This window comes from Myxocyprinus asiaticus, chromosome 23 (assembly GCF_019703515.2).
Source record: "Myxocyprinus asiaticus isolate MX2 ecotype Aquarium Trade chromosome 23, UBuf_Myxa_2, whole genome shotgun sequence".
In the NCBI taxonomy this organism is placed as follows: Eukaryota; Metazoa; Chordata; class Actinopteri; order Cypriniformes; family Catostomidae; genus Myxocyprinus; species Myxocyprinus asiaticus.
In genome coordinates, this window is record NC_059366.1 from 430,318 (window position 1) to 453,635 (window position 23,318).

A 23,318-nucleotide genomic window follows, 5' to 3' on the forward strand; every position below is an offset into this window, starting at 1 on the left:
ACTTTAGTGCTGGCTCAGATTGAAGGTACCCCATCATTCATGGCAACTTGTGGTGACACGTCGCTGTCTAGCCAAATTAACCATTTGGAAAATGGCCACATTCTATCAAACGGACATGGTACACTGTCAGGTGTCTAAATGCAAAGTGCAAATGCAAAATGCAAAGATGGATGCAGCGAACACAGGCTGGGGAGCACTGTGCGATGGCCGCCCAGCCTTTGGCACTTAGACAGGTGCTCAAGCGACCTGGCACAAAAATTGTCTGGAACTACTTGGTGTATTTCTAGCAGTAATGACTTTCTGACCAGCCATCCAGGGGTTTCATGTTCTGATCAGAACCGACAACACGGTGGTTGTGGCCTACATAAATTGCCAAGGGGGAGTTCCATCACGTCCATTGATGAACCTGGGGTGCCAGCTTCTCCTCTGGTGTGAGAAACATCTATCAATACGTGCAACACACGTTCCAGATCACCTGAACCGCGGTGCAGATTTGATCTTGCGACTGGCCATTATAAAAGGAGAATGGAGACTTCATCCTCAGACAGTTCTGATGATATGGGATCAGTTCGGGAAGGTCAAAATAGATCTATTAACATCACTGGAGACAACACACTGTCGCCTGTGGTACTCCCTGACTCATGCCCCGCTGGGCCTGGATGCTCTAGCCCACAAATGGCCAGCGGAACGCAAGTATGCATTCCCTCCTGTCCACTTCAAGTATTGTACTTCCCCGACTGATGTGCACGGGCTCTCGCAACTGGTGCTCGACACCAAATTACAAGCCAGAGCCCCTTCAACAAAACGTTTATACATGTTGAAATGGCGAGTGTTCGCTGATTGGTGTTCCTCTCGGGATGAGGACCCTGTAGAATACACCGTACAGCCTATACTTCACTTTCTACAAGAACATTTAGACGCGGGTCTCACCCCGCCTGCGCTCAAAGTGTGTCGCTTGCCATAGCAACCGGACATATCCCACTGGGCAGTCTATCAATAGGCAGACACCCTTTGGTTGTGAAATCCTTACATGGTGCGAGGCAGTTGAGACCATCTTGCCCCACCACAGTGCCAGTTTGGGACTTGGCGCTTGTGTTAAATGCACACACTAGCCCGCCGTTCGAGCCATTGGATTCAGTGAGTTTTCACATATTCTCAGTAAAGACTGCGCTGCTTCTCGCTTTGGCTTAAGTTAAACATGTCGGGGACCTTCAAGCGTCGTCATTCAATGACTCCTGCTTAGAGTTTGGACCAGGTTTATCAAAAGCCGTTCTTAAACCCAGGAAAGGCTATGTGCTGAAAGTTTTGACCACTCCCTTCAGGGCATAGGCTATTATCCTTCAGGCTTTCTCCCCCCCTCCGTTCACTTTGGACAAAGCAGAGAGGCTACACACACTCTGTCCATATATCGATTGCTTGAGGCAAATGCAGCTTTTGGATCAGCTTTGTCTGCATCACAGGTTGCTTTAAAGTTTCGGCTGTCTCCAAACAAAGGTTTTCAAATTGGTTAGTAGATACCATTGCACTTGCATATGACTTGCAAGGCATACAGTGCCCTATTGGGGTAAAAGCTCACTCCACTAGAGGCATAGCATCTTCATGGGCATTGTCTAATGGTGTTTCCCTTGAAGACATCTGCCTAGCTGCAGGTTGGGCTTCCCCTAGCACTTTCGCCAGATTTTACAACCTGGATGTCTCCTCTCTATCCTCCCATGTGCTTACTGTGAAGGAGAGTTAAACTGTGTATTGTGCTGCTTACTACCAGCTTATATATACACACTACCGGTCAAAAGTTTTGAAACACACATTCTTTATTATAATTTATCATCACATTTTAGAATAATAGTAACGTCATCAAAACTATGGAATAACATAAATGGAACTATGGGAATTATGTTGTGACTAAACAAAATCCAAAATAAATCAAAACTATATTATATTTTAGCATCTTCAAAGTAGTCACCCTTTGCCTAGAATTTGCAGACATGTACTCTTGACATTTTCTCAACCAACTTCTTGAGGTATCACCCTGGGATGCTTTTTAAACAGTATTGAAGGAGTTCCCATCTATGTTGGGCACTTATTGGCTGCTTTTCTTTATTATTTGGTCCAAGTCATCAATTTCAAAAACTTTTTTTTTTTAAATTACATTTTAGTTTTATAATGAAATAAATTAATATGGTGGCACAATTATATTTTTGTCTACAAAACTAATTTCAAACATTTAAAGAGCACCTATTATGGTTTTTCAAATATGACCTTTCATGTAATGTGTTATATAGCTGTTTGTGAATGTAAAAAAGTTTCAAAAATCAAAGTGCACAAAATATGGAGTTATTGACACCCAAAAGAAAGAACCGATTCTGAACACCTGAAACGAGTCGTTAGTAATTCCAGATTTACTTCCTGTACTAACCTATGTAATTTGGTAACAAAAAACCCGCCTCTGGTCTGTTTACATGTACAGCCAGTGCACGCTGTTAGCCTGTTAGCTGTTAGCCTCTGTTAACCGGCTAACTCACGTTATTGTCAAACTACATATAAACTTACCACTGAGAAACATCCTGTTCTCGTCATGTTTGCGATGGTGGTTCGGGTTGATCTTCCGATGTATCACTTTTCGGACTCGGGCTAAAATTGGTATGGTAAAACAGAAATTTTGAAACCCGGATATGGTAGTGGGTGTTTCCTTTCTGACACGTGCTGTAAGTGGTAGACCAATCACAACAGACTGGGACATCTGACCAATCAGAGCAGAGTAGGCTCTCTGAAAGGAGGAGTTTAAAATGAATCCTTTAGAACGGATCATTGAAGGAGTCGTTTTTGACACTGGGGAAAAAAAGGTAATGCTGCAATTTAAATTATGAGCAAATTAAAGTGTTTTTTTGCTCTTGGATGCATGTAAATCTATTGTATGAGACCTTTAAAACAAAATTAGGCACGTTTAAAAACCTTAATAGGTGCACTTTAAGCATACGCCTTCAGATCAAAAGATTTGTAAGATCATGAGAAACATTTCAGTAAAGTGTTTCAAAACTTTTGACCGGTAGTGTATATATACTTATTCACACATGGTAGTGATTTAATTCATCCTGCGTTGACTGTGCTACCCAAACCGGTTAGCATCATTGCCATGTATATCCATGCATTCATCATTCTGCTTCTCCCTTCTTATTGTGATGCGAAGAGGAGACTCTGTTGGTGCTTTTTACTACCCCACTGGCTAGTAGGCATAGTTATGCGTGCTAATCAGTAGCAGGGCGTGTTGGTATACATTCCCCATAGTTTCAGCTATGACGCAGCATTCATGACTGAATTGAAAGGGAATGATAAGGTTACAACTGTAACCATGGTTCCCTGAAATGAGGGAATGAATGCCGTGTAAGCTGGCCTCGCTACTGAATCTTCACCACAAGGGTCGAGTATCGCTTGCACCCTTCAGTCAGATATTCTGAGGAGATAGCGCTGTGCACCGCTGCTACATACACCCGCTGACGCATGCAAGGATGGCGGAACACAAAGTGCTATCTGCCAACTAAAATTGGCAAGATTTTAAAGAGTTTCAGAGTTTGGCCACGCCTGCGAGGATAACCCCATAGTGTCAGATATGACGCAGCATTCATTCCCTCATTTCAGGGAACCATAGTTACAGTCGTAACCTTATTGTTATTACCCTCTTCTGAGTGTTTAATCTGATCTCCGTTATTTCAGTTATTTATAGGAGCAACAGAGAAATTCTACAATTCATTTCACTCCAGAAAAATTCAGGCAGTTACAACAAAAGTTTCATTAAATCTGCGTAGTACGTACTGAACTGAACTGAACAGTGACATCCTTGACATCACCTGTCTGAGATTTGTGTTTCTCTTCTCCAGTGCTAGTAAATTACACAAACAGTTGTATGTTTCTTGACTCATGCACAAATTTTCTGCCCACAGTAGTATTTTCTGTCAGCCCTGCAGTCTCACGGTAACATTCACTATACAGAGAGAGCACAATGTTGAAAATCAGCAACTAAACAAAACACCATGGAGGTTTAACACCACGGTTTTGTTAGTAAAGTATTTAGGACGGATCGTAACTGCTCAGTTATATTCCTATATCAATTATATGCATTTATCATCAAAGTGTACAGAGAAGTTTTACATGCAGGTAAAATGTTTGTCAGTCATAAAACCTGTACTCCACTATAGCATGTTGTATAATCTACTGTATTCTTTTTTTAAAAATCTTTGTTTAATGGGAGTGCACAAAAGTAATTGAACTTTTTTCGTCTTTCATTTTTCTGAATTGTAATTAGCTTATTTGTACCTGTCTTTTTGTACTTTTACAGATTAAGTCTTTGGTTATTTTGGTTGAGAAGAACACTGTGACAGACACACAAGCTGAGCAAAGCAATGTGCTCCATGAATCATCCGACCAGCTGGGTTACATTTGAAGATGAAGGGACGCCCTTCTCTTCACCCCAAAAATCACTGTGCTCGTCTACATCAACCTCAGGTTCAATACCTCGGCCAAATGGTTTGAAACTTGTTCTGCCACCTTTGGGGAATGAATCATGGAGATTTAGCACTTTCCTTGAATCTCCTTCAGTGGATTTTAGCCATAACGGAAGCTCATGTGTGCCCAGCAACACTCCCATGAGCACACCAGTAAGGGCAACTCCAGCAGGTCAGTCTCCCTTTCATTGTGGACCTCACGAGCAGCCAAACTACTTCTCGAGCTCTTTGAACAGCTTCTCTCCAGAACTTCAGAGAGACTCCATGAAAATGACTGAAGGCTCCAGGTCTCTCGACATATCCCAACATGAGCCGGGCCATTTGAACCCCTTCTGGGGTGAAGCAGAGCAAAAACGAGTGTCTTGGAGCTCATCGTCAGACTCTGACTCTGGTCCCAGTTTGCCTCGTTTTTTTATCCGTACAAAAGATGGTAACGAGCCATCCTGTGACAACCTTCAATACTCCTACTCCTATATCTGCCACAAACTAGAACATCTAAGAACAAAGGAGGGTCAACCGCAGGGTAATGATGGGAAAGTAAAGAGAGAGAATCAACCTTCTGGCTTAGGGATTGTGAAAGATAAAGATATAAGAAGAACTCCATCCTTTGTTCCACATGGATTGTTCCTCAGCCAGAGAAGACACGGTTGGTCCTTGATGCTTCGAATACCAGAGAAGAAGAACCGGATGTCCTCCCGCCAGTGGGGGCCGATATACCTACAGCTGTTACCCGGAGCGCTGCTGCAGTTGTTTTATGAAAAGGGCTTGGAGAAACCTTTCAAAGAGTTTCAGCTGCATGCTAACTGCTGTCTCTCAGGTCCAAAACTAGAGAGCTATGGCGAACCACGTAAGATCGCCACGTTGAAGGTAGAGCATGTGTCATATGTTGAGAGGAAGCGTTATCACCCCAAACCCGAAGTGATACATGAACCAGAGGTGGAGCAACTCTTGAAGTTCGGCACCACAGAATATGGAGACATGGAGGACCTGCTAGTGTCCATTCAGGAAGAGCTAATGCAGATACCAGTTCTACGGCAACAACACAAACACTACGAAGAGCAGGAGCTAACTCTGCAGATATCTGACCACATCTGGATGCAACAGGATAAGGGTGGAGCTGTTCTTCAGTCTGTGGCCATCACTCAAATTCACTGTCTAGCTTTCTTAAACGGTGCAATGGAGTGCTTCTTGGCACTGAATGATCTTGGACTTCTCAGACAAGCTCCTGGGTATGGCTCTGAGGAGGACGATGAGATCTGGATGGAGATCACAGAACACCATTTCCATAGGTGTGTCAGAGAATCTGAGTTTCTAGACAAGCGCCTGATAAAGTTCTGCCCTCCTGATGCTTGTCGAGTGGAGCTCATGCGCTACAGCACTGCGTCCCTCCATTGCAGAGAATCGCCACTGTCCATTAAAGCTATGGTAACTGTGCAGGGTGCCTGCGTCGAGCTGCAGGTCTTCCTCAACCTCATGTTGAATTTCCCATCTCCTGGAGGTACTTCAGAGATGTTCTGTGAAAACATCGTTCTTCGAGTGCCTTTTCCAGGGGATTGGGTGAAAGTGCCGACCAGCACATCACTGCTGCGACAGAAATCTCTCAAGGCTCGCATGAACCGAAATGCATGCTTGGGTTCAGCGCTCATGTCAGAGTCCCACTCTGTGATGCAGGTGTCTGTCGGCACAGTCAAATATGAAAATGTGTATCGAGCCATTGTGTGGAGAATTGACCGACTTCCTCCGAAGAATGTGGGTAAGAACAGAACATACTCAGTGTTTATGCAATCGCAGATAAGCAAGGTTTATGAACTATACATTAATAATTTTGTTTGTGTTTTTTAAGGGCCAAGCCCAGAAACGGCGGAGCCCTCATTGTATCTTTTTATTACTATTATTATTATTATTCCACACTTAAAGTCTATGGCAGCCCATAGAACTGTATATAGGAAAGTTATAAAATGTAGCACACTGATAGTGTGGGTATGAATAGCCCCTAGACCAAATTTGGGGTCTCTAGGACAAACTGTGAAGTCAACTATAAAATAAATCAACTTTTTAACAGCTACTAACTTTTGAACCATATGGCCTACAAACATAAATCATTTATCCTCTGATTTAACTTTTTTTACGGATCCAGCCACTCCAGTCTTCCCCACGACTTTGGCAGCCATCTGAAATTTGACAAAAACGTATTTTTGCAAACTCATCCCACAGCCTTCATCGGATATTTCCAAAATGTGCAGAGCACCTTGAAACCCAAGCTTTTTGATAAATAAAACCAATTCCTTATAATGCATCAACAAATTCAGCAGCGAAGACAGCAAACAGGAAGTGAGACAAAAACTCAGCAATGCTTTATCCTATCGAAACGAAACTTGGCATGCTTCATTAGGACCATGATCTAAGGGTACATAGAAAGTAGGCCTGATTCCAGATAAAAATTTCTGAGGGTGCTTCTAAAGATAGTGGGGTGCTCTGCATAAAGTGGAGTAATGTTCTGGGGGGATGCTCATTCAAAAAAATCAGCAATTACAAAGCAAAGCAATTACAACAAACAGGAGATAAAAAAAAATTATCAATCACCTTTTAACCCCTCTTTGGTCTTAACGATCAAGTCCCTACATTGTCCTTAATGGTCAAATTGACCCTTTTTTTTGTTCAATTTCAAAAGCTTGTAATAAAGGCTCTGTTTTCTCAAACTCTCTACTTTTGGTCTTAAATTGTTCCTCTAGGTGTCAGCTAACAATAGTAAAAATAATTTTTACTCTGTCACCTTCTATTCCAATATACAGACCTGAAAGGCATGGGACGCCCCAACACAGCTTAAAAAATCTTGTTAAAAAAAGCTTCAAAAGCTTGTAATACAGGATCTGTTTGCTCATCTCTCTATTGGTCCATCAGCAGTGAAACTTTATCTTCCACATGATCCACAGCACTGCATTTTGTATGGCTCCCTTATGTGTCACACTTAGTGAACTCACTTAATCTGCTCACGAGCTAATGATTTTAGCTATGTTGAGCTATGTGAGCTGGAGTTATGAGTGGTGCAGTGTATAAAGCATTGAGTTAACACTGTTAACGCACCCTAGTCGGGTATCCGAGTCCCACTGGGACTGGTGTGAAAACAGTGCTTTTGGTCCTCACATTTTGCTTACTGCAACATATCACTTGCTTTATATTTGCTTGGCCCGATAATTGCCTAGCAATTTGGAATTGTGCAAGCCTAGCATTTTCAGTTTTTCCATTTTCAGGATTTATTCTTTAATATCTGCCACATTACCGAATTCATCCCTTTTCCGCTTTTTCTACATTCATCTCGATTGATACTGCGTGCATCCATTTTACCTCTGCATTTTTTTACATGGATTGATCTGCATCGAACTCAAACGCCCACTGCTCAGGAACCACAACACCTATACAACAAACAATTGTGGTAAGTAATGGCATCAGCACACGTCATCGCTACTTGCACTGCATGCCACATGTTTACTATAGCTTCATCCATCAGCAGTGAGGGATTTACATGCAATAAATGTAAGGAATTAGTTAGACTGATGGAGAAGTTTAATGAGTCAGAGACATGCATCCGAATGCTAGTCAAGTTCAGTGAGCAAGAGAAGCCGCTAGATATTGTTTCGGATGCGGGTTGTACAGCGAGCCATGTACACACTTTGGTTCCAGCTTTAGAGCCCCTGCAGCAGGGAAATTGAGTAATGTCTCAGAGGCATTCCTGCAGAACAAAGCGACACCACTCTCCCAATCCTGTTAGGACTTCCAACAGATTTTCCCCACTAAGTGACGCACCCACTGAGAATCCTGTTGAAAGTGCCCTGGTTATAGGAGATTCTGTTTTAAGGAATTTTTAAATAGACTCCAGCCACCATTATTAAATATCTGCCGGGGACGAGGGCGCCTGACATCAGATCAGATTTAAAAGTGCTGGCTAATGCTAAAATTAGATTTTCTAAGATTGTTATTCACATTGGCAATAACGATGTCTGGCTTTGTTAAAAAGGTGTGTGAACTTGGGGCGAAAAAAAGACACTGTAATATGCTCTGACCCCGTCCCTGCTCGTCACGGTGACAAGATTTATAGTAGATAATTGTTACTGAATAGCTGTATGTTAGAGTGGTGTCCGAAGAATAGCATAGGATTTACACACCGATCAGCCACATCATCAAAACCACCTGCCTAATATTGTGTACGTCCGCCTCGTGCCGCCAAAACAGCGCCAACCCGCATCTCAGAATAGCATCCGGAGATGATATTCTTTTCACCACAATTGTACAGCGCGGTTATCTTGAGTTACCGTAGACTTTGTCAGTTCAAACCAGTCTGACCATTCTCTGTTGACCTCTCTCATCAAAAAGGCATTTCCGTCCACAGAACTGCCGCTCACTGGATTTTTTTTTGTTTTTGGCACCATTCGGAGTAAATTCTAGACACTGTTGTGTGTGAAAATCCCAGGAGATCAGCAGATACAGATACTCAAACCAGCCCGTCTAGCACCAACAATCACGCCACGGTTCAAATCACTGAGATCACATTTTTTTCCCCCATTCTGATGGTTGATGTGAACATTAACTGAAGCTCCTGACCCATATCTGCATGATTTTATGCACTGCACTGCTGCCACATGATTGGCTGATTAGATAATTGCATGAATGATTGTTGGTGCCAAACGGGCTGGTTTGAGTAAGCAGTTCGGCTTTCTCAAACTGTATAAGGTTACTAACATTAGCTGCCTTGCTAACGATAAGGCTACGCCAGTCACCGTGGTCCGGACCCTGGATTGAATCCATCCGGACAACAAGACTTAATGACGACGGTTGCGCCCTCTCATCTTCTCTAGTGAGCAGCGTGACAAAAAAACAGTGCTGTGTACACCAGCTCTGATCTTTCTGTGCTGTATTCTGAAATATTTTTCTCAAGCAACGAACACACTTCATTTATGCCCTGTCCCATTCCGCACGCTTTGCCTCTTTTCCCCGCATGTGAGAAGACATGAGGTGCCGTATTAGTTAACGTGGCTCCAAAGCGCCTTTAGACAATAACGTTTTTTCCTTATAAATTGAGCTTTATTAATCAGCATGTTACGAGCTTTTAACAAAAAACAAATTGATTTCTGTTCTAATTTTGTGAAAAATATTCAGTCAAATACTGGACTGCTGTCATTATGTTTCAAAACGAACAGATGATCTTTTTACATTCATATCCAACTGCACTCAATTGATAAACTCTAAAATATTTTAATATTTTAGTAGAAGATCCCTCAGACCCTACTGCTTTGGCTATCTCTGGGCGGCCGATGACTATTTTGACTGTTTAGCATTTATTTATTTTTTTCATCTTTTCTTCTGCCAACTTTGAAATTCAACAAAATTTGCAATGTGCAATTGTGAATGTATATCATGATAAATATCAATATTGAACGATATGTAAAAGAATATCGTGATAATATTTTTGGCCATATCGCCCAGCCCTAAACAGAAATACTTCTCATATTCTATAATTCTGCTTTTAAAGTGAATGACATCTATGCTAATATTATTCTATTTGTTTTCCTTTCTCATTCTTGGGATACATATTCTGAAGTTGCCAGATCCAGCTCCGGTCCAGCCCGATGTCCGCTGCCACTGCTATGGGTCGCTGAATGATGACCACTAACTGGAGCCTATACCAATCAGACAGCGAGGGGTGTTTCAGTCATCACTGTCTGCATCACCTCAGTCTACTACAATGGACTTCACAGAGGATGAACTACTGCCAAATCTAACCGTAACACATGGGACACTCCAATGGCCACTGCCTGAACCTTTGACTTAGGATGGAATTCTTCACCAAAATGAACTGTCTCAAGCTTGAACCTCAGACTACAAACCTTGTGGAGTACAAGATTACATGCCTGAACCTTGGAGTTAGGATGAACTTCACCGAAATGAACTGCCATAGGTCATAGGATGGACTACACTCTCTTAAAATGTAATACATAGACAAAAAATTAATGCCAACAAAAGGACACTGCAAAAGGATGTATTTTTTTTTTTTTTTTTTTTTTTTTAACCATTTTTTGATAATGATTCAAAGACAGCATTTGTCAATCGATAACTATTATGTCTGGTCTTATTTTTATCTTATTGATTTCTAAGTCTTTACAGCTGCTCATCTTAGCTGACACACAGTGGGGAATTCACTTAGAATAAATTGCGCCCAATATTTATTTGCATGTGCTGTCTGCACTGGTTTAGTGCCTGATTCACTAAAGGAATAGATCAGGCAATGGTGCAAACATGCCACTACACCAAAAGTTTGACTACACCAAACATCTGGATATGTGCAGGTTATCAGAATCAGAATGAGCTTTATTGCCAAGTATGCTTACACATACAAGGAATTTGTCTTGGTGACAGGAGCTTCCAGTGTACAACAATACAAAAACAGCAGCAAGACATAGATAATAATAAAAAATAAAACAAATTATACACATACGTACAGACACACACATACATACACACATACACATGGGTAGTGCAAATCTAATACAATCTGTTATGTACAGTGCAAATGTTTTTTTGTTTTTTTCCAGAGGATTGAAATGGCAGAAGAGGTTGGATGTGTTGGATAAATATAAGAAAGACTAAACTGTGTATTGCACATAGTTATTGCTCAATTTAACTATTCATGAGATGGATAGCCTGAGGGAAAAAACTGTTCCTGTGCCTGACGGTTCTGGTGCTCAGAGCTCTGAAGCGTTGGCCAGAAGGCAACAGTTCAAAAAGGTAATGGGCAGGGTGTGTGGGGTCCAGAGTGATTTTTCCAGCCTTTTTCCTCACTCTGGAAGTGTATAGTTCTTGAAGGGGGGGCAGGGGGCAGCCCAAAATCCTCTCAGCTGTCCGAACTGTCCTTTGTAGTCTTCTGATGTCTGATTTCGTAGCTGAACCAAACCAGACAATTATTGAAGTGCAGAGGACAGACTCGATGACTGCTGAGTAAAACTGTATCAGCAGCGCCTGTGGCAGGTTGAATTTCCTCAGCTGGTGAAGGAAGTACAACCTCTGCTGGGCCTCGGAGTCAATGTGGGTCTCCCACTTCAGGTCCTGTGAGATGGTTGTGCCCAGGAACCTGAATGACTCCACTGCTGCCACAGTGCTGTTTAGAATGGTGAGGGGGGTCAGTGTTGGGGTGTTCCTCCTAAAGTCCACAATCATCTCCACCGTTTTGAGCGTGTTCAGCTCAAGGTTGTTTTGACTGCACCAGAGAGCCAGCTGTTCAACCTCCCTTCTGTATGCAGACTCATCGTCATCTCGGATGAGGCCGATGACAGTGGTGTCGTCTGCAAACTTCAGGAGCTTGACAGAGGGGTCCTTGGCGATGCAGTCATTGGTGTAGAGGGAGAAGGGTAGTGGGGAGAGCACACATCCCTGGGGGACACCAGTGTTGATTAAACAGGTGCTAGAAGTGAGTTTCCCCTGTCTCACAAGCTGCTGCCTGTCCATCAGAAAGCTGGTAATCCACTGACAGATAGACATGGGAACAGAGAGTTGGTGTAATTTATTCTGGAGTATAGCTGGGATGATTGTGTTGAAAGCCAAACTGAAATCCACAAAAAGAATCCTTGCATATGTCCCTGGTCTGTCCAGATGTTGCTGGATATGATGCAATCCTATGTTGACTGCATCATCCACAGACCTGTTTGCTCGATAAGCAAGTTGAAGGGGATCTAGAAAGGGTCCAGTGAATTTCTTCAGGTGGGCCAACACCAGTCTCTCAAATGATTTCATGACCACAGATGTCAGGGCGACAGGTCTGTAGTCATTAAGTCCTGTGATTTTTGGTTTCTTTGGGACAGGAATAATGATTGAGCATTTGAAGCAGCATGGGACTTCACACTGCTCCAGTGATCTATTGAAGATCTGTGTGAAGATGGGAGCCAGCTGGTTAGCACAGGATCGAAGACACGCTGGTGAGACGCCATCTGGGCCTGAAGCCTTCCTCGTCTTTTGTTTCCGAAAGACGCGGCTTACATCATCTTCACAGATTTGAAGTGCAGGTTGAGTAGTAGGAGGGGGGGAGGGGGGTTGCAGGAAGCGTTGGTGTTTGTGTGAAGTGAAGGTCAGAGTGGGTATGGGGTGTGAGATTGGGCCTTTCAAATCTGCAGTAGAACACATTCAGGTCGTCAGCCAGTTGTTGGTTCCCTACAGGGTTGGGGGTAGGAGTCCTGTAATTTGTGAGTTGTTTCATGCCACTCCACACTGATGCAGGGTTGTTAGCTGAAAACTTGTTTTTCAGCATCTCAGAGTATCATCTTTTGGCCACTCTGATTTCCCTGTTCAGTGTGTTCCTGGCCTGATTGTACAAAACTTTATCCCCACCCCTGTAAGCATCCTCTTTGGCCTGACGAAGCTGCCTGAGGTCTGCTGTAAACCACGGTTTGTCGTTGTTGAACTTTAAATAAGTCCTAGTAGGAATGCACATATCCTCACAGAAACTGATATATGATGTTACAGTATCTGTGAGCTCGTCCAGGTCTGTGGCTGCAGCCTCAAAAACACTCCAATCAGTGCAGTCAAAGCAGGCTTATAGTTCCCACTCTGCTTCATTGGTCCATCTCTTAACATTCCTTACTACTGGCTTGGTTGATTTTAATTTCTGCCTGTAGGTTGGAAGAAGAAGAACCAGACAGTGATCAGAGAGTCCCAAAGCTGCTCTAGGGACAGAGCGATATGCATCCTTTATTGTTGTGTAACAATGATCCAGTATGTTCCTGTCTCTGGTGGGGCATGTGATGTGCTGTTTGTATTTGAGCAGTTCATGTGTGAAATTTTCTTTGTTAAAATCCCCAAGAAAATATATACATACGTACATACATACATATATATACATACACACACATACATATACACACACTGTATATACACATATAAACATATATGAATATATATACATACAGTTGTGCTCAAAAGTTTGAATACCCTGGCAGAAATTGTGAAATTTTGGCATTGATTTTGAAAATATGACTGATCATGCAAAAAAACTGTCTTTTATTTAAGGATAGTGATCATATGAAGCCATTTATTATCACATAGTTGTTTGGCTCCTTTTTAAATCATAATGATAACAGAAATCACCCAAATGGCCCTAATCAAAAGTTTACATACCTTTGAATGTTTGGCCTTGTTACAGACACACAAGGTGACACACACAGGTTTAAATGGCAATTAAAGGTTAATTTCCCACACCTGTGGCTTTTTAAATTGCAATTAGTGTCTGTGTATAAATAGTCAATGAGTTTGTTAGCTCTCATGTGGATGCACTGAGCAGGCTAGATACTGAGCCATGGGGAGCAGAAAAGAACTGTCAAAAGACCTGCGTAACAAGGTAATGGAACTTTATAAAGATGGAAAAGGATATAAAAAGATATCCAAAGCCTTGAAAATGCCAGTCAGTACTGTTCAATCACTTATTAAGAAGTGGAAAATTCGGGGATCTCTTGATACCAAGCCAAGGTCAGGTAGACTAAGAAAGATTTCAGCCACAACAGCTAGAAGAATTGTTCGGGATACAAAGAAAAACTCACAGGTAACCTCAGGAGACATACATGCTGCTCTGGAAAAAAGACGGTGTGGTTGTTATAAGGAGCACAATACTTGTTGACCCCTCTCCAAACATAGTGCTTATGGTTGTGACCATAAAGCTCTGTTTTGGTCTCATCACTCCAAATTAAAGTGTGCCAGAAGCTGTGAGATGTGTCAAGTGTTGTCGGGCATATTGTAACCGGGCTTTTTTTGTGGCATTGGCTTCTTTCTGGCAACTCGACCATGCAGCTCATTTTTGTCGTCATGATTTTCAAGTATCGTATTGTGCTCCTTGAAACAACCACACCGTCTTTTTCCAGAGCAGCCTGTATTTCTCCTGAGGTTACCTGTGGGTTTTTCTTTTGTATCCTGAACAATTCTTCTGGCAGTTGTGGCTGAAATCTTTCTTGGTCTACCTGACCTTGGCTTGGTATCAAAAGATCTTTGAATTTTCCACTTCTTAATAAGTGACTGAACAGTACTGACTGGCATTTTCAAGGCTTTGGATATCTTTTTATATCCTTTTCCATCTTTATAAAGTTCCATTACCTTGTTACACAGGTCTTTTGACAGTTCTTTTCTGCTCCCCATGGCTCAGTATCTAGCCTTCTCAGTGAATCCACGTGAGAGCTAACAAACTCATTGACTGTTTATACACAAACTAATTGCGATTTAAAAAGCCTCAGGTGTTTTGACTGCACCAGACAGCCAGCTGTTTAACCTCCCTTCTGTATGCAGACTCATCGTCATCTCGGATGAGGCCCATGACAGTTGTGTCATCTGCAAACTTCAGGAGCTTGACAGAGGGGTCCTTGGCGATGCAGTCGTTGGTGTAGAGGGAGAAGAGTAGTGGGGAGAGCACACATCCCTGGGGGGCACCAGCGCTGATTGAACAGGTGCTAGAAGTGAATTTCCCCTGTCTCACAAGCAGCTGCCTGTCTGTCAGAAAGCTGGTAATCCACTGACAGATAGACGTGGGAACAGAGAGTTGGTGTAATTTAGTCTGGAGTATAGCTGGGATGATGGTGTTGAAAGCTGAACTGAAGTCCACAAAAAGGATCCTTGCATATGTCCCTGGTCTGTCCAGATGTTGCAGGATATGATGCAATCCCATGTTGACTGCATCATCCACAGACCTGTTTGCTCGATAAGCAAATTGAAGGGGATCTAGAAAGGGTCCAGTGATGTCCTTCAGGTGGGCCAACACCAGTGTCTCAAATGACTTCATGACCACAGACGTCAGGGCGACAGGTCTGTAGTCATTAAGTCCTGTGATTTTTGGTTTCTTTGGTATGGGGATGATAGTGGAACATTTGAAGCAGCATGGGATTTCACACTGCTCCAGTGATCTATTGAAGATCTGTGTGAAGATGTGGGCCAGCTGGTTAGCACAGGATCTAAGACATGCAGGTGAAACACCATGTGGGCCCTGTGCTTTTCTTATCTTTTTTTTTTCCGAAAGACACTGCACACATCATCTTCACAGATCTTAAGTGCAGGTTGAGTAGCAGGAGGGGGGTTGCAGAAGGTGTTGGTCTTTGTGTGAAGTGAAGGTCAGTGTGGGTGTGGGGTGTGAGATTGGGCCTTTCAAATCTACAGTAGAACACATTCAGGTCGTCAGCCAGTTGTTGGTCCACCACAGGGTTGGGGGTAGGAGTCCTGTAATTCATAAGTTGTTTCATGCCACTCCACACTGATGCAGGGTCGTTGCTGAAAATTAAATGTCAAACAAAACGTCCGAATATTCAAAATCTGGGAAAAGATTGACTGGTATATGCTGTCGAATGTTCAGCAGTTTGTCTCTGGTAAAACTGACTGGAAAAAGATTACTAAACACAGGACAAACAAACAAAAACAACAAAACAATAGAAGCGCTCCACACCGAGGCGGCCATCTGCGGCGCAGTCATGATGCAATATAACTCTTATATAATATAACTCTTCTTCATCATTTGACTATTATTTGATTAATTACTACTGCCATGATCAATTGAAAACACAAACATCTCTTGTAAACAAAATTTACTTTACCGCCTGAGCTTTGCTCAGTCAGTAAAAGTCAGTGTTGGGTGTAACTTGTTACTTTGTTATGAGCATGCACACTAACAAACCGCTGTAGAGGACACGCATAATCAAGGCCACGGCAGGAACAGCATGTTACAATGGATGCAGCGGTGTGTGTTTGTTTTTTCAAATGGAAAACAAAAGCAAGCCGAGAGTTAAGCGTTTTTGCACTCGCAGTCAGTCTCAGCGAGCGCTGTGTCAGTGTGTTCCCAGCCCTGGCTGGAGGAGAGAGGCATGCAAGGATAGGCTGGCGACAAATCCTCCTCAAATATCTGCGCTCTATTCTCCATCCTCGTGTGATCCCTCGGGAACTGCAGCGGGAGGAGAGGGGATCAGCTTTGACCGTTTATGGAAAACAGCACTCTTGCTCATCTGACAGAGGGATTGTGATGAGGAGGAGGGCGTGGCCAGGCCGAAAGGATTCACGCCCGGCACTGAGTTGCCCAATCAGTGGGAGAGAGATAAAAGGAGGAGCCGGGAATGCCAGAGAGAGAGAGAGAGATGCATGCAGCAGTGTTTTGTGTGCGCTTTTGTTTAAGTCTTTGTCAGTGTTTTATTAAAAGTCTTTTTGATTGTTAATCCGGTTCCTGCTTCCTCCTTTCCCAATGAACGAAAGGCTTGTTTGCCACAGGGATATATTGCTCACAAGGTGGAAACATTTGCGGAACGGCGTCTTGAAAAAGATTTTGCTAATCAAACGGCTCTTTTATGTAATTTATGTACTGTACACAATAAAACACAACACAATCACAATGCAATATCGTTACAGACATGCAAGTGATAATGGATACTTAAAGGGTTAGTTCTCCCATAAATGAAAATTCTCTCATCATCTACTCACCCTCATGACATCCCAGATGTGTATGACTTTCTTGCTTCTGCAGAACACAAACAGAGATTTTTAGAAGTTCTCAGCTCTGTAGGTCCATACAATGCAAGTGAATGGTGATCAGAACTTTGAAGCTCCAAAAAGCAGATCAAGTCAGCATAAACATAATTTATCTAACTCCAGTGGCTACATCAATGTATTCTGAAGTGATCCAGTTGGTTTTGAGTGAAAACAGACCAAAATACAACTTTTTCACTGTACATTTTGACAGCAGTCTCCTTAGCGATCGTGATTTCAAGCTGGATTACACTTCATATAGCTCTAGGAAGTGTAATCGAGCTTGAAATCATGATCATGATGTACAGTGAAAAATCTTTTATATTTTGGTCTGTTCTCACCCAAAACTGATTGGATCGCTTCAGAAGACATTGATTACCTTTATGCTGCCTTTATCTGCTTTTTGGAGCTTCAAAGTTCTGGTCACCATTCACTTGCATTGAATGGCCCTACAGAGCTGAAATATTCTTTAAAAAAAATCTTCATTTGTGTTCAGCAAAAGAAAGAAAGTCACATCTGGCATGGCATGAGGGTGAGTAAATGATCATTTTTGAGTGTACTATCCCTTTAATTCGTTGGAGCACAAGCAGGCAGGTAGAAATGATCCACTCTCTATAAAGATGTGTTAAAACACACATGCTGTTCATGTACACACACACACACACACACACACACACACACACACACAAACAGACATACTGTACATGCACACATGCAACACACAAGCAAATATGTATAGTATTTGCGCACCAAAAAGTAAATATAAGCATTGAAATATACAATGGTTTTACTATGAAAGCTGTTTGCAAATGTGTTTTCAGAAATGTTTTCAGTTTATTAGTTTTCTTTTACTGTCTTTCCCATCTACACAAACACAGGTAAACAAGCATACTCTACACCAAGGGTCGGCAACATATGGCACATGTGCCAGCATTGGCACATGGAGGGGTAATCGCTAGCATGCCAGTAATTGCGAGAGAGGAGTAGACTATTTTATTTATATAAATTCCACACCTGCATTCCAATCTACATCTTGATGTAATCCTTCTTCGTGATCACGCAGCGTGTTTTCATGAGCTGAATGGGAGGCTAAACAAAAAGTTAAATGTGACGAGACTGCAGTATACCCAACAGACTCGTGCAGGGCGTGCAAGCCATTCATGTACAACGAGCCGGCAGCGCTTCACTTTTGGTTAATCACGAGAGTAAACCCGCACGCTTTGCTTCGGTCAGGCTGCGCAGATGACAGCCTACATTCCGTGTTTCATTTGTTTCTTTTTGCTTTCAGAACAACACGTGATGTAATAAGGAAAACACCACTATTAATCCTTGAGATTTCCAACCCAGCATACAGGTACACCCTCCTTAAACCATGGTCACATTCAAAATTACATTAAACCATTAAAAGAGAAAACAAACACACATCATGGGGTTCAAAAATCTGAGTCCATTCAAAATATAAATTAAACCTGGAAATAAAGTTAGGGTTTTGCAGGTGCGATTCACAGAAAAGGGTTAAATAGTTGATCGGCTTGTGATGCGCGAATGGCGAGTCTCGTCACACTTTAATAGTCATTAGCCTCCAATTCAACTGATGAAATCACGCTGCGTGATCATGAAGAAGGATTACGTCAAGATGTAGATTGGAATGCAGGTGTGAAAAACTTTATATAAATAAAATAGTCTACTCCTCTCTCACTGTTGCTTGCTTGCTAGTGATTACATGATTACAATGACATAATATAAGAAATATTTAAGATTTCACACAATTTCATGATCAGTAAGCAAATAAGCAAATTTGTGACATTAAACTCATTTTGTACAAAAGGACAGGTTTTCTTTCATTAAAGCACTTTCACAAGATGCCCTGTGAAAATTCACATGCAGGATCATGATTATATCAAAATCATTGGGTTTTGCACACATTTTTCACTCAAACTGTTATGCTGATAATATCATTTGTAATGAAAAATAAACAATTAAACTAGAAAAATGCAAAATAGAAATGCTTTCACAAGTGGACTCAAACTTCTCAAATGTTTCTTAAATCAGCATCTCTACATGTATAGCAGCCATTCCATTCCAGTGTCTATTGAATTCCAGGAGTGGCATAAAGTCACCCAACAGCAATGTGAAAGACTGGCAGAGAGCATGCCAAGACGCATGAAAGCTGTGATTGAAAATCAGTGTTATTCCACCAAATATTGATTTCTGAACTCTTCCTAAGTTAAAACATTAGTATTGTGTTGTTTAAAAATGAATAAGAACTTGTTTTCTTTGCATTATTCCAGGTCTGAAAACACGGCATCTTTTTTGTTATTTTGACCAGTTGTCATTTAATGCAAATAAATGCTCTAAATGACAATATTTTTATTTGAAATTTGGGAGAAACGTTGTCAGTACTTTATAGAATAAAACAAAAAGGTTCATTTTACTCAAACACATACTGTACCTATAAATAGTAAATCCAGAGAAACTGAACATTTGGAGTGGTCTCTTAATTTTTTTGGGTGGGGGTAAAAGAAAAAAGGCCTTACCAGCAATATCCATAACATATTCAACCTCAGGTCAATGATTATGTAAAACAGCAGCATGTTTCCTTCAGGGCAGTTTGTAAAAGACCTTTAAGGGTATTCTTTACCGATTACTTTATGGAAAAGTAACCCAATTAACATTTTTAGAGAAGTAATCTATAGTGGATTACGTTTTTAATTGTGAATGAAGTGCAATCTATAATGAGCCTAAATGGGTGGAAAGGAATACATTAATAAGGAAGGAACTTACTTTAAAGACAAAAGATGCAGCTCTATTTCAGAGCTGATTACTCCTACTTAAACTCCTACTTAGATGCAGGTTTTTGCACTGAAAAACCATGCTCAAAAGTGGTGCATCTGTTTAGTGATTTCCCCCCTCAGAGTCTAGTAACACAAAGCAGTCAGTTATCAGTTTCATGCATGTGTCAAGCACTCTTCACAGCTTCTGTGATTTGTCTTCTTTATCAGCGGTGGAGCAGCCTCAGTCATTTGCATGTAAACTGGAGCTGGCGTCAGATCAGGAGATTCCTGCTGATTGGTTCCCATTTGTCACCGTTGAGTGTGAGGTGGCAGATGTGGTAGCGTCTCACACACGGGTGAAATCATTGGGAACCGAATGTGACATTCAGCCACAGAAGCACATGAGCAGCCGGGCGTACTATCACTGCCAGGTAAGGATACCATTCCATCTTTAGTACTACTTAAACTTATTATGAGCCCTTCCTCCCAACATACTGTTACTGAATTGATTGTGTGTCATTTCACTTAAAGGTGGAAATCGAGAAGAAGTTGATTGAAGCCGAAACACAGAAGCAATTGAGTTGCACAACACAGTGATGATTTGAAGATTTTGTTCACCAGTGGATTGATTTTTCTTGCATGGATATCAGTCATTACATACATTCCAGTTGACTAGAATGAAGCCTGTCATAAGGGATGAATTACAGATGTTTTTATATTATATTGTTATATTTTATTGCTACTAATCATGCAGAAATCACTCTCACACTATACCCTTAGATAAATGTGTACATTTCTTAACCATGAAAATAATACAACCTTTAATGTTTTTCAAGAGTATTTTACATCTATAATCATTAATCTATAATGGTCCTAACCAGTAATTTATAGTTATTCTGCACTTTACACTTCTGACTCCAGAGTTCAGAGTTTTAGGGACTGAAAAAAATAAATACCCTTACAAAAATGTCAGTGAGATAACTTGCACAGTTTTTCAGATTCCTGCAAAAAAGTAACCACATTTTTAATATTTTCAGCATAATATGCAGAAAACACAGTATTTGATTGCCTTGAATAGTTATTAGCATTACACCCATGTTTTACAATTATTTATGTGGTTTTACAAAATTGTATTGTCCTAGGAAACGTGCGTAATACAGCTAGACCCAATAGAGAGACCAGTATGAACAATGAAAACCAGGAGTGAAAGTTGAGTTCAGTCAGCTGAGAGAGTTTACTGAAGACAAATTTTCCACATTTCCAAAGACAGAAACAGAAAATGAGCTGAGGATCTAACCTTGAACTAACTTGTATTACTGAAACAACAGTAATTATAGGCATATGCAAATTAATTGACATGATCTCACAATTGGTGAGGGCAGGAACATAGATCGAGTGGTAAATTGAAAGCTTTGCATGTAGACTCCGCTCCCTCTTCACCACCATATTCTGGAACAATGACTGCATTACTCCCAAACTGGAAATGGCTGAGCCTTGAAATCCTGTCCATGAATATCACAAACAGCATAGGTGACAAGGGACAGCCTTGGCAGAGTCCAACACACACTGAGAACAAGCTTGACTTATTGCAGAGAATGCGGACACAGCTCTCACACCATTTATGCAGGGAACCGCAGAAGAAAGAGACAGACAAGGATTTAAAAAAAAAAAAAAAAAAAAAATAGTAAATGCCTTTAGTGTGGATTGGTTAAGTTCTCACGGAACAGATGTCCTTTCTGAAAAGTGTGATCCCTCGATAATTGGAACACACCTTCCGGTCCTTTTCAAAAATCAGAACAACCACACCCATTTGCCAATCCTCAGGTACTGTCTCTGACTTCCACGCAATGCTGAAGAGGTGTGTCAGCCATGACAGCCCAACAACATCCAGGGCCTTCAGCATCTCAGGGCGAATCTCGTCCACGCCCGACGCCTTGCCACTTCAGAGCTTTTTGACTACTTCAGTGACTTCAGCCAGAGAAATGGGCCAAGACTCCCCTGAGTCCTCCGTCCCTGCCTCCTCCACAGAGGAAGTGTCAGTCTTGTTCAAAAGTTCCTCCAAAGCTGCTCTTTCCACCACCCAACTAAATCGCCAGGTGATGTTAGCAGTTCCCCATCCCGGCTAACTAAAGCCTGGACAAAGCCATGTCTCCCCTGCCTAAGCTGTCTGACAGTTTGCCAGAACCTCTTTGAGGCCGACCAAAAGTCTTTCTCCATGGCCTCACCAAACTCCACCCACACCCGAGATTTCTTTTCCCGCAACTACTGCAGCCGTAGTCCATCAGCTGAATCAGGAGTCCCATGGGCTAACCAATCCTGAAAGGCCACCATCTTCAGCCTGAAGGCTTTCTTCACTGCTAGTGTCCACCAACGGGTTAATTTATTTGTACTTTATTTAACCAGGAAATAAAACTCACTGAGATTAAGAATCTCTTTTACAGAAGTGTCCTGGTCAAGACAGTCTTAAATAACATATAACGATACAAATACAAATAAAAAAATACATTCTCAAAGAAGTTAAAAGAGAAAAATATTTTAAAACATTTGCAAATTGATATATCTTTTTCAAATTCTCGAATAAGATATTTAAAAGTTAACATTGACGCCAGCCTTTTTATCTTTAAATCGTTTTGTATGTTCCAATCACAGTGGGCAGCATACCGAAAAGCTTGTTTCCCTAATTCTGTTCGAACAAATGGAACCGAAAGGGTATAAAAATTCACAGCAATTTTCTGCTGGGTAAGAGAACAGAATGGGTTGCCGCCATGACGGGCATCAACAACCTTCAAGCCAAAGCTTCTGCAATGGAGGCCCTCAAACCCCTTCACCACGGAAGGTGGCAATCCATGGAGGGGTGAATAAATGAACATGATTAAAAACATTTTTATTACCTTTTGATTATAACAATTGCTAGTGAATGTATTCAACTCATCAACAGGCCGAAGAGACGGGTAAACCCACTCCTTCTAGGGGTTGTTGCTTTCATTTCAATTGGGTTACAAAAATATTTTGGTAACACATAATTGTCCGTGTTATACATATTACGTTACTATTTTTAATTACTATAGTTATAACAATATGTAAGTACGAGCAGCTCTACAGAAATATTTACACAGCAAATATTAATCAGCAAATAAATACAGAGTAACATTAACACTGTAAAATAAAGTGTGACCAATATTTATTTTTCATTAGTTAGATTTCAGTTGACACCTTGTCAGGTTAGTTGCAACACTTTTAGTACTAAATTCTAAAACACTATTTAAAAAGTTGTCTAAAATGTCTCTTCTTGAACAGACATGTTAATGTTGGTTACTTGTATGTTGCAAATTAGATTTTCAGTACAACCATTTCCTTGTTGAGTTTTACATTACCAGTACTTAGACTTGTGTGATCAGGGCCGCAGTAAGATATTATTGTGTGAGAAATAGTCCTCAGATGGACCAATGTGACCTTTTTATGCTGATGCTTGCTTATCTGCTTTTATGTTTTCGGCACTGTCTTAAGCACAAAATGTACT

General features: G+C 41.4%; 1 protein-coding gene across 1 annotated transcript in view; it reads left to right on the plus strand.

Moving 5' to 3' along the window:
• Positions 1-23,318, plus strand: part of LOC127414304 (stonin-1) — a 70,612-nt gene that overhangs the window by 5,214 nt on the left and 42,080 nt on the right. The window contains exons 2-3 of the mRNA XM_051652250.1: positions 4,334-6,252; positions 20,027-20,229. Coding sequence (XP_051508210.1) covers positions 4,398-6,252; positions 20,027-20,229 — 2,058 coding nt within the window. The 5' untranslated portion in view covers positions 4,334-4,397. The remainder of the gene's footprint in view (positions 1-4,333; positions 6,253-20,026; positions 20,230-23,318) is intronic.